Source organism: Bombus bifarius, unplaced genomic scaffold (genome assembly GCF_011952205.1).
Source record: "Bombus bifarius isolate JDL3187 unplaced genomic scaffold, Bbif_JDL3187 scf7180000008176, whole genome shotgun sequence".
Lineage (NCBI taxonomy): Eukaryota > Metazoa > Arthropoda > Insecta > Hymenoptera > Apidae > Bombus > Bombus bifarius.
This window is the reverse complement of record NW_022884493.1, coordinates 1,802,255-1,814,353: the sequence shown is the minus strand read 5'-3', so window position 1 is coordinate 1,814,353 and position 12,099 is coordinate 1,802,255. Positions and strand designations below refer to the sequence as shown.

At 35.5% G+C, this 12,099-nt stretch overlaps 2 protein-coding genes across 2 annotated transcripts; both read right to left on the bottom strand.

Annotated features, from left to right (window-relative positions):
- Positions 1 to 192: 192 nt before the first annotated feature.
- LOC117209360 lies at positions 193 to 1,283 on the bottom strand. Its single transcript, XM_033451313.1, has 2 exons — positions 517 to 1,283; positions 193 to 430 (listed from the first exon to the last, which is right to left on the bottom strand). The coding sequence occupies exons 1-2, from the start codon at positions 705 to 707 to the stop codon at positions 193 to 195; spliced, it is 429 nt and encodes a 142-aa protein (XP_033307204.1). The 5' UTR covers positions 708 to 1,283.
- Positions 1,284 to 2,069: 786 nt separating this feature from the next.
- On the bottom strand, positions 2,070 to 11,756 carry LOC117209359. Its single transcript, XM_033451310.1, has 10 exons — positions 11,725 to 11,756; positions 9,929 to 10,088; positions 9,617 to 9,856; positions 8,875 to 9,061; positions 8,471 to 8,619; positions 6,867 to 6,944; positions 5,734 to 6,787; positions 5,241 to 5,432; positions 3,840 to 3,975; positions 2,070 to 2,354 (listed from the first exon to the last, which is right to left on the bottom strand). Exons 1-10 carry the CDS (start codon positions 11,754 to 11,756, stop codon positions 2,162 to 2,164), a joined length of 2,421 nt encoding a protein of 806 aa, XP_033307201.1. The 3' UTR covers positions 2,070 to 2,161.
- Positions 11,757 to 12,099: the final 343 nt, after the last annotated feature.

Sequence of the window (12,099 nt, the reverse complement as noted above, 5' to 3'; positions counted from 1 at the left end):
GAACATCAAACACGTTGTTTGCAAGAAATTGTTTACGTATTTTCAAGCTGCGATAAGCGCCTCGTATTATCGTAGACGGAATAAGCAACGCGATATTTAAATCAACCCCTCTTATATAAATAGAGAGATAGTGCCATGCCCGGTTATTAATACGAGTAACAGTACGTTTACTTTCGTCTTTAGGTGCTGTCGCTAGAAATTGACTAAAGCGTGGAAACGCTTGTAAACGGTATTGTACATCGTTTTTAGAACGTTTCCATAATCAATCACTTTCAAACTAATTGCATAAATGTAGGAAATGGAGAAATCGACACCCACCAGATACACGACTTTGGTTATCGATTTCTTTTCGCGGATGTCCCACTTCCACGTCAGTGGTACTCCTGTCGGATTATCCCTCCAAATTCCTCCAATCTGGTTGTACGACAGCCTGCAGAAACAATTGGAAACTTGAACGGAAGGTGTCTAGAGCGACAGTAATTAAAAATTCCAGCGAAATTCTTTTCCAATACGAACCTGGTCGCACCGTCCTCGTCGAAGACAGCACCGTTGCCTACGGTGTCGAATACGGCGACAATTTGCGAACCTCTCTTTACTCCCATGCAATCTTTGCCTCCTGGGCTGAATACAGTATACATATCGTCTTGAAATCGATTTCGATCATTTTTACGCTTGTTTTTCGCTATTTCGCCGGGAAAGGTCTTCATTACGTTACCAGGGTTGCCGAAAGTAGCGTTCTTTTATGATCGCTAGATTACGTATTATTACGCATTTATGCGAAATTTGAAGGTGCAGAAATGGAGAAAATACATATAACAGTATTCTAATTTTATTCTACCATCGAGTAATTTTACTTTCGATGATGGAAACATATCTATCGCGACCACTGTTATTACAACATTTTTCATTTTACTTTACCTCGTCATTTCTAGAGCTTTGCCCTAGTTTTCCTTAATAGTGTCAAATATCGTGATAACGAAATTAAGATTAAAGAATAATTTCGTTCAAAGAACACCGATGAAAATAAGTTTCGCTTTTCAGCAACCCTGGCATAATCGATCGTCCAGCTGGAGGTGAATTTTTTCCATCTGTTTGATCCGTTTGAAATATTTTAAACATTCTACGAGTGATAATTTAAAATTAGCAGAATTTCAATGCCAGAATATTCTAGATATTAATTTCCAAAATATTATTACTCCCTTCAATTGTACTGGTAAAATTGATAGAGAATCTAATAATAAGTACAGGTTGTACGTAATATTACTGTATTAATATCCATTTACTTGGATCAATGTGAATTATTTATACTAATAAATCGTTGTATAAACATATTTGATTTAAATTATACACGTATAATCTCTTTCGTGATAGTCACAAATTTCATAATTAAATTTAATACGTTCTATTGACATGTATTTAACTCTAACCTTTAAATTATGAACATTCCAATATACGAATGGTAATTTCCTACCTCATTGCGCCAAGTAAATACATACTTGTTATGTTCAATGTTTTACGTATTAACTAATCTTTCAGTTACAATTTATGAAAGCCTAATAAAATTTATATCAGTAGGAATCGATAATTACCGAAAATAAGATTATAATTTTTTGCAATATGTGCATATATTGGTAGATTCGTATTTTATGATTCTACGAAATTAGATTTTCTGAAAATGTATATAAAAGAAGCAAGATAGTCTCCGTCTGTAATCACAGATTAATTAAAAAATTAGTCTACGGTATAAATAACGATCTTAAACATATAACTGGTATTAAAGATATATACTCGCACTAACTATCTTATAGTTTCTACCGATACGATCGTGACAGTCGAGTTTTGTGGCAGTGCCAATGAAATTGCAAAATATTTCTTATAACGTATAATACATTCGTAAAAGGTTTTCACAAGTGATTGAATACCTTCGTCGGCAACTGCCTGTAACAGCACGTAGTATCGAAAATAACTTTGCGAAATCGATTGATTAAATAATATTCGAAATTAAGGTCGAACGGCAATTACGCGTATCGGTGAAATTCGGTTATTCGGAATCACGTGACAACATATTTCAAGATCATTGAAATCCATGAGGTCTGTCATATGCTTTTTATGTAACTAGCAATAATTGCCTCGCCCTGCTAATTTACAACTTTCAACGAGATTATCGATTCCAATCAAAACACGTTGATACTTTACTTCGATAATTACATTTTCGATTTTGCGGTCTCTGGAGTTTAATAGCCATCTCTCCGTTCGGGTAAAACACTTCTGCCGATCCACCGGTGTGAAAATTGACAAAAATACGAGCTTCGTCGTCGTAATACATTCTTCCATTGAGTTTGTGCTTTCCGAACCTGACAACCGAATCGAACAACAGAGGATGTATTATAAAAGCAAATGTGTAAACGTGCAAAGATAGAAAAAGCATTGTCCGATATAACATAAATGAAAATGTTTTTTCCTCGTTATACGATATATTAAGATTTTCCTTGTGCCTATAATTCGCGATAGTCGAGTTTCCATATTCCGAAGCTCCTCTCATACTTGTTTTATTCCCTTTCCTGATTCTCTTCACTAACTTTTTAACTAAACAGATTATATTAGCAAGTTTAAACTAGAGATTGTGCTTTTTCAACCTAACGAACGAGAGAACATATAAAAGGATTAATGATTAATTATAATAAATTAGGGAAGTTGGTTTGTAGCAACAAGTTAGTACGCGGCACCGTCTTCAATGCCATCTTGTTAGCTTTGCTCTTCAAACTAATAGTTAACTCGTTAGCAACTAATTTCGAAGTTTGTTTACAGTTGATGCGAATGCGATGTGAATCGACGAATTTTTAGTTTGTTCGCTTTCGCGTTACTTTGGTCTCGCGTTTTCTCTTCGTTCGATCGCTAATATCGAATAATAGTTAAATAAACGCAACGAGAATTACTTTAAAGAAATTAAAGCCAGAACTTTCTGCCTTTCTACAACAAGGATACGATCATCGTACAGGTTATAGCGCGAGTCGCATCTTCTATTCCTTTTTTTAACGATACATGCTACGTTACTCTTCGTCCTCGCGAAATATTACTCGGTAATGGGCCGCAGCGTTGAGAAATCGTTGAGCGCTCATATGACTACCTACCAGGATAGCTCACAAGCATAGCGTTAGATCGTCGATTCATCGATGCATAAAATTTAACGAGCTATTTCGCCTGATCGAATTCCACGGATGACGAGTTTGGTTAATCAAATTCAGAATTTCTGAATATATCAAGAATTTGCTATCCTCTATATTCGGTAATTTATTGATTGACGCTGCCAATAATAGAAGAAAATACAGTAAATAGTTGAAATGAAAATTGATTAAAATAAAAAATTGGTTTTTAGATTGAAAACATTACTTTGTTACGTGACAACCAGCGGCTTTATAAAATATCGTAAATCTAAAATTTCCTAACTATTTCTTCCGATATTTTTTATGTGATACGTACAATTATAGCTTTCTCAAAAATTATGGCAGATTAAAAAAAAGATTAAAGAAGCGGATTATTCGATAGATGCAAAAAACATACCTTATGATATACCTTGGAATGATTATACTCTATAATACCTTTAATATCTTTGAACAAGAAATGTCTTATGAATACATACACGTGTATACAGATTTACTTAAGCTACGAAAAAGAGTTGTAAATTCGACTTCGTTACAGCTTTTCCGAGAAATTGTAATAAAAATCTGCTTGTTAAAAAGAATGCTGAAAGTGCGTATTTTAACTTGGTTAAGGCTAAAGTACGATTACGCCTTGCGTTACGATTACGTTGATTACGTCGTATTGATTCGTTTACGTACCAGTCGAGACCAGGTTTCGAAGGCTTTGCTCGATACTGGATAATTTTCCTCATGGTTTTGGCAACCGGCAGCACTGTCCAACCGAGCTTCACGAAGTGCTGGTTTGATAATTGGTACTCGATCGGGCTTCGATCGTCTGTAACGTAGAAATTTCACGAGGATGCCGAACTCGCCACGCTGTATACAGGCAAACCACATTATTTGGATGCGATACGATAATGATGACGAAACGCTGCCAGGCCCTAAATGTTCCCGATTAATGACGATTTGGTATCGGACTTTGGTCAATCTCCATCGAGTCAGAAATCTCGATAATAACGTCGAATTGGATACCATTGATGGTCGAATCGAGATCTCGCGATTTAAGTTGAAAGAAAGTAGCTTTTAAATCTTCTTTCTTTATCTTACTTATCGAACGAAGAAAGTTGAAGCTAGTAGTAAGAATGAAAGTCGATATGTTTAACCTTTAAAATCGGAAAATTATATTTTTACATAAAGTACGAAGAAAGACCTGATAAAGCAAACTAGCTGCGTTACTGTGTAGGCTGAATACGTAATTTGCTGATTAAGGTGGATACGACTGGAAAATATTCAGCGCAGCAACTCAATTTTGTTATTTTATCTGGGTTTGATTCTAGACGTCGAGAAAACGAAGAAAATTCCTCTACAGAAATGTTTTTTGAGTTAAAAAATTTTATTTTACCATAGAAATACGTTACTAGCTGGCTTGTCTCTGTGAGCGAATCGTAATAGTGGAAGTCGGCCAACTGCTATTTTATAGAAAATAGATTCCTGCGCCTATTATTATAAAAAATTCATTATTTTTACGCGAAGGAAACACTATGCAGCAAAGATCAAATTTAAATAATTTAATTAATTAAATTGATCGCTGAAACTAAAGAAGTAATTGGATTTACGACACTGTATCGAAGAGTATCCATATATTCTCATGGCCAGGCAATTCGCTCGTCTTGTTCGTCGTGAAAAATATCTGTAGCCTGATCAAATCATCCGTGTACTCGATCAAATCGCGATCGATAATGTATTATACACGTACGTATAGAGATTGAGCTGGAGTGGAACTAGAGGCTTTCCGAAACTAAAACGTTATATGTCGAGTCTGCTATTTCGTCCGACGATACCTATCTCGTCCCGATCGGCGGTCGGTGCCGTTCGAAATAATATCCATCTTATACTTACGAGCGTGGATGTATTTTATATATCTGTCGTGCATACTTACATATTTTACATCCATAAATGTCGCGTGCTTTTTGCGCATTTAATGTGCCTAAATGCTACAAATCAAACTATTACGTGCAACGATTGCAAATCAGATATGTAAAAAATGAATTTTTTCGATTTCGGAATCTCGAATCACTTGGAAACAATAATTCACCTTACCGATTTGGATATCGCTGAATATCGCTCTTTTTTTGTGGTAACGAGATCCATACGTCTTGCTAGAATTATCCTCAGTTCTATCCGAACCAGACCGTCTATGTTCCTTCTTACTCGATTTGCTTGTCTCTTTCTTATTCTGATTCTCTGAATCGAGCGTTGATTTATCTTCGGCGCTGCTTACACCACGCTTAACTTCGCACGCAAAGAGAAATTTAATTGCATCATTACGCCTGTTACTCTATACGTTGTACGCGAAACTTCTTTCGGACAGACAACAAGTTCCTGAGTACACTTTGCGTCGAACTTCACTCTCTAAGTTTTAATACTTTAGCTATTTTTTATCTATAGCAATTTTTTTAATTCTCTGTACCAAGTACAAAAGCTTGGCGTTTAACATTCGTAAAACTGTAGATTACGAGAGATCACTGACGATTCGAAATTTTGCTACTCCTTCTCATAATGTACGTATACAGCCTAATGTAGGTATACCTACCGTCCCTATGTTTCTTCGTTAAGATAGACTCAGTTTCGTTCCTTTCGTTGCTCGAGCGTCCATCCTGCGTTCCACCAGATTTCAAAACTTTGTCTTCTTTGTCGAAGGTATAAGATACCACTTTCTTTCCAGTGTCAAACGCATCTGCCTTCTTCTTCTTTCGTCCATCAGCCTCTTTACGCTCGCTTGTATCCGTCATTTCGTCCAGCTCGATGTCCTCCTCCGTTCGTGGCTTCTTCCTGTTTCGCCGGCCGGTTGTTTTCTCTTCGATATCCGTGTCTGTCGTCTTCTCGACCATTTTCTTCCTTTCGTTCTCTACCAATGTATGCCCATGTAATTTATTCTTTCTTCTTTCTTTAGGTGATTTCTCCGTTATCACCGGTACACCTTTATCCCCTTCTCTCGATCGATGAACTCCAGTTGCTTCGGATTCCGTTTCCGAGAATTCCGTGTATTCCAATCGCTTCTGGCTCAAATACTTCGCGTCCCTTTTAATTTTCTTCATTTTTCCAGCAGCTGCTCGTTCCTCGTTCGTGTCACGTAAACCACGCGATCCACGGATCTTGTCGAGCTTACTTTTATACGGAACATCGTCACGTTCCTCCCGTCCATCTGGCGTGATAGGATACTCGCCGGTTCTGTCGATATCGCGGTTCCTCTTTATTTTTCCTCTCATCTTTCCCTCCAACGTACCAGCTGCTGTCTTTGTTAAATCCCTGCCCTCGGCTCTGTCAAATTTATCCCATTCCCGACTCGAATCGTCGTATCTTTCTATCTTTCTTTCTGTTTTCTTCGAGAACACTTCAGCTTCCGCGCGACGTGTCTCACCTATCTCACCGGCAGATCGATGTTTTATCGTTCGATCGGGACTCTCTAGATTTTCCTTCACGCTCGTACGCTCGTCGAATCTCGCGCTACTGTCATCATAATCTGTGACATCTACAGCCCTGGATATTTCCACGGAAGCGTATGTTCTTGAATCGTCATCGAATCGTTCGTTCCTCGAAGATTTCGATTTCGGCCTCCAGTCGATCGCTTCGTCTTTACTGGCGTCCTGTCGATCAGAGAAGTCTTATGGATCTGTCTTTTATATTGTTCAGATTTTGACCAAGTATTGTTTTCGTGTAACTAACTGACGTAATCGACTGACGTAGAATCCATTCTATACGGATGTCGTGAAATTTTTTAGCTTCGTTGCAGCAAAATGTTCCCTGGTGAAATGAAATTGACGTTTTGGTAAAATCAGGACAATTCTAACTCGATACGTGTAAGAGGTAAATGCACTATAATAAGAATTGAACGATCTTCTATAGTTTCTATATAGACAGCGGATTTTTATGCAATTATGAGAAACTTGACGATACAGAAATGCGCGTGATATGCAAAAGTATATAAAATATCTAAAGTATAGTACTGTTCGTAATATTAACATGCCTTGGTTCTATTCTTATCTGTGATATTCGTATTTGTGAAAATATGAATTACTATAAAAATCCGCAGTCTCGTGTTTATCTCGCTTTCTGTAAAGAGTTCTAATACCTTTATGATATGTATCGACCGAGATGCGACGCGATGGAAGCAAAACACAGTACCTTATTGTAGATTGTAGTACAACTTACATAGATAGAATACGAGTTTTGTAACACTCTACGAAGACACAAACAAGTTGTCTCTACGTTAAAAATTTTCAAAATTTATATCTTACAAATAAATATTCGCATTTTATAAATAATTATAGATAACGATAACGCGATGGTTGTCAAAATATTATTAAGGAAAATTAATGAATAGAATATACTTAAAATGTTATTTCGAAGAATAAAACGAAGAAATTGGAATACTCAAGTAAAGTTTCGAGTTGTAAAACGGATGACTTTTTTGTTTATTTCAATGAGGTAGAGGAAGCTTTGAAGCAAACTGAGACAACCTGTGTTATAAATAACTTATTAAGTTAGAGCAAATTGTAGGTTTAAAATTCGAAAATTTCATTAAAAAGTTCAAGATGTTTTAAACTTAACAAGGTTTAAAGGAGTTTATGAAAGTCTAGTAAAGATCCACAAACTTTTCTCTAAAGATTTCTCGAGGAGGTTCTTTCACTGACTTCGATTAAGTTTAAGAATTTTATGACAAGCAATATGTAACATTATCCAGGCAAAGTAAAAACTATACGTATATTTTTTCATCGTAAATCGTTAGCGTTATAATGATTTCTAAATATAATAATGAAAGATATTCCGATTGAAAAATTGATGTGAAATGATAAACAACTACTTAAAGATACACAACTACTGATAGAAAAATCATAAAAATAGCTTTTGATTTATATGATTAAAATATGTATGTATAAGTATGTATAATTCTAATAAAATCTGCATATTTATCTGATATAATTTTTGTTCATATACACTATGCTAATATACGTATAAATAAATATTTTGTTGGTGTATCTGTCCTTATGTAGCGGATTTTCTCTATTCGCTAATAAATCTATTTGATTCTATTTAGGTTTCATGGTTCGTTAAAATTATTCAAGTCCCTAAACGTTATACGTGTATCCAATAAAACGTGTAATTAATAAAAGGCCCTAACGATAATTAAAAAATATATACAATTTTATTTATTATTTGGAGAAGTTTTTATTAATTTTATAATCAATTCCGTTTTTATCTTCGTTATTAGAGGCTAGCTGTGATTAACGATCGATATATCGTTATTAAATATTGAAATTATTACATACCCACTGTCGAGTGGTTTCATTAACCACACGATCGCAAAATCTACAGATCCTGAGACAGGGTCGCGATCCAGACCTCTTTTCGCTCCAGTCACGAATAAAGTTATTCACAAGATTTAGTATCAGCTTGGTCTGCGTATTGCCGAACGGTTCTACAACGACGTCATAAAAATCTCGTAAAACTCGAGAACTCGCATAATTAATACCAACTTCATTAGTAAACCTCGTAATCCCGTTAACTGTTCGAAAGGTCTTCTCGCCAGTTCGCAATTACTTTTTCTCCGTTTACGGGAACTTATAATTTAATGTATCGTTAGTTTCACCCTTTTCGTTGCTTTCCGCCCAATTTATCCGATTTATTTGTAAAAATACGATTCTTGATAGTACGCTACTGAACAAAAAATTACCTTCTAAATCCTGACCACAACAAATCAGCTTTCTCATTATTTCTTTTAAAAGGAGCGATAACGTTTGAAATTTTTCTGACATTGCGCAAGGTGCTAATCTTTCCAAAATACATAAGACATCTTTTATTCGACGTGTAATGTTCTCGATGGCACAGCACCTTTCTAAACACGTCATAATTATATCCACCTATTTGTAATAAAACAAGTACACAGAAATGGTATATATTAGGTCATCCCATATATATATATATGGGATATATATATATATATATATATATATATATATATATATATATATAAAGAGAGAGAGAGAGAGAGAGAGAAAATAAATTCATATTTTAAATAACTATTATAATTAGACGGCTGATATTTATGCATAATAATAATATGAAATTGTCTTCTATCTTATGTAGCTATGATAATTATAAGGAACAGAATGATTTCGGTTCGAGTTAATCGCAATTTTGTAATTAAAATATAATATATAATACAAGTACGTGTCCTGACGTTTTATCACGGTAGTGCAGTAAATATCGTTGTCTCGATAAACAAAAAAATGATACGAAATATTAACAGCCGTAGGAAACGATTACGACGAAAGAAATGTTTTATCGTTATACGACATACGTGTGGTTCTTCGGGCTTCGATCGTGTTTTTAATTTGTTCGGGAAACCCGAAGAGCTACAAATGTGTTATCTAGTAAATATCGCGATTCTTTAAAATCTAAATTTGAATTATTACTTTGCGAACAATTTCTTCTGGCAGAACTTCCATATCTTGACAGCGAACGCAAGGGAACATATTACGAAACAATCCAGATCGTTGAGATCCCTTTTTTACGTTTCCACAGACTATTGATGTCATTGCCGTGGCCACAATATCCAGGGCTCCGTGTAAAGGAACCGCATCGTAATTCATGCCGCAACATTTCCCCTCGTGGATCCTGATTTTTTCAAATACAGTTATTCCTTGAGTTATTTTCTGTATATGATGCCAAACCAGCTGTTTGGCATCATATGAAATTATTGCTAATTAAGCGATCGTCGGACGAACTTGTACAAGTCCATAAAATTTTTTAATAAACGATGAGCTCTCGTGAAAATCTCCAGCGCAGGTGTTAAACACTCTGAGTCTTCGGTCAACCGAGTTTTCCGATAGTAGCAGAACTTTTTGCAAGACATCGCCACGATGAATTTCTAGATCTTCGTGCAGACTGTTCAATAAACTTCTATATTAACTTCTGCAATTATTAAATTGAATAATAATTTCGTTCTCCTTTATATTAGCGACCCTGTTAAATTCGTGCCACGGTACGATCATATTTTCCGGGACATGTTTTACGCGAATATGGAATGAATAATTTTATACGAACAAATTTAATCTAACGAAGGCATTTGGCAGTAAAAGATAGATTGGTATAAAAAGTGAACAGCGTCAAATTTTTTATTTTTTACATAGAAATATTACAAACGAAGTTCAAAGCATCCAACCTGACGAAAGTATCTTGTAATTATTTCAGAGTTTTTGAAAATTTAAAATAGTAGAGTATCAGACTCGTCCATAAACAAGCCGATTTGTCTATGGAACGTGAAAAGTATATGTATTTGGTTACGGAAGATTAGATTGCAATAAATAAATTCCATGCACCTAAATAATAACACTTGGTAGCCGATCATTTTGAAAAAACGCGAACGAACACATTACTCGACCCGATACGAAGAATTCATCTTCTCACCTTCTACTTTCAACAGAGAAAGACGTACCTAAGTATATAATCACTTAATAAATCAACTTAATTTCAGATGCGATGATCGCTACCAACACGTAATGTCTCGTCCTTGGATAATTTCGATAATTTCGTAGCACGCGCCAAATCACTTTCCAGAATCAATCCATTTGTTTCTGCTGAAACTGACATCAATCGCCGCGGTAAATCATCAGTTCTCTTGACGCTTTTCATCGCACGGCTGTCGTGTAACAACTGACATTCGTCATATCGTACAGATATACGCGTAGTTGGTAGATACATCGATATTTTATACTGTTTCATACCGATGTTCGCGACGCGTTGTCGTCGAGACCGTTTCTTTTATTTGCATGCGCGTAGTTCGCAATAAAAGATATACCAACGAGCTGCTGATAATACGAAGCCTTTATATTCGTTTCGGATGGAATAATAAATTTCGCGAGTACCGTTTTGTGGACGAGTAAACGGAAGTTGTTACATCGACCAAGCGATCATCTTGCAAATTTGGTAGCACTGCGGTAGCACTATATTATATGTTCGTACTTTATATTTACATACTTTCGTATTCGATCGATTTTACGTTGCTATTTCGATTTTGTCAATATTATATTTATCATCAAAAACGTAATATTTGCACTTGTGTTAATAAGCCTTGATTTCTGTATGGATTGCCCTGGACACTTGTTACATCTTTAAGACGATTATTCTGTCGATTTAATACCAATTTTTTATACAGTATACGCTTGCTATCTATCCTCGGATTAGTCTCAAATTTTGCCAAGATAATCGTGGCATTTGTGTTTTATTACAGCGCTAATGAAATTCGAAAATGTTCTCTATCACACACACAATACATATATTCACAAAGGTTTTTCATAGTACTATCTACTTTGGATCTATTTCTAGGTCGCTCTATATATTATGTACCCGTAACTTTATTTTTATTACAGTACCTATTCAATTCCCTTTCGATTAATTTTATTCTTATTTGTCTCGATGTTTTTAGGTTCGGTGCAGGAAAACAGAATAATTTGCTTTATTTGTATTCTAGACAAAAATATGCCGCTGTATCCTAGCAACTTGTTTATTTTCGCCAGTTTACCATTTGATATTTTCGTATTGTTGCAGTGTCATATTTTCACATTTCCATATTTTTACGTGGTTATATGTTTATGGTAGCGTGGCGTAAAACACAGTAGCCAGATAAATTAAAAAATACCAAGTCGGCGCAATATTCTTGCTGCACCCCCCATTGTCGTTGTCTACTCGGGACAACTTCCGAGACGAATAACAAATCGCGTCGCTAAGTGGAAAACTCCGGGTGTTATTTTCTCTCTCTCTCTCTTTCTTTTTTTATCACTCACACTGATTGCAAGAAAACGCGTGGGGCGGCCGACCGCGCTTGTATTTATAAAAGTTTTTACGGTGCCAGATATAATTTATCTGCCACCAAACAGGGTGCCACACTTTTATGTAC

What these genes read in the sequence shown, in the direction of transcription:
- LOC117209360 (XM_033451313.1), bottom strand. Translation starts at nt 707, where the DNA reads ATGAAGACCTTTCCCGGCGAAATAGCGAAAAACAAGCGTAAAAATGAT. An exon ending in GACGAGGACGGTGCGACCAG is followed by an intron (nt 431 to 516) that starts GTTCGTATTGGA and finishes TTGTTTCTGCAG; the next exon opens with GCTGTCGTACAACCAGATTG.
- LOC117209359 (XM_033451310.1), bottom strand. Translation starts at nt 11,756, where the DNA reads ATGACACTGCAACAATACGAAAATATCAAATG. An exon ending in ATGAAACCACTCGACAGTGG is followed by an intron (nt 6,945 to 8,470) that starts GTATGTAATAAT and finishes TCATTTCACCAG; the next exon opens with GGAACATTTTGCTGCAACGA. An exon ending in TACGTCAGTCGATTACGTCA is followed by an intron (nt 6,788 to 6,866) that starts GTTAGTTACACG and finishes TCTGATCGACAG; the next exon opens with GACGCCAGTAAAGACGAAGC.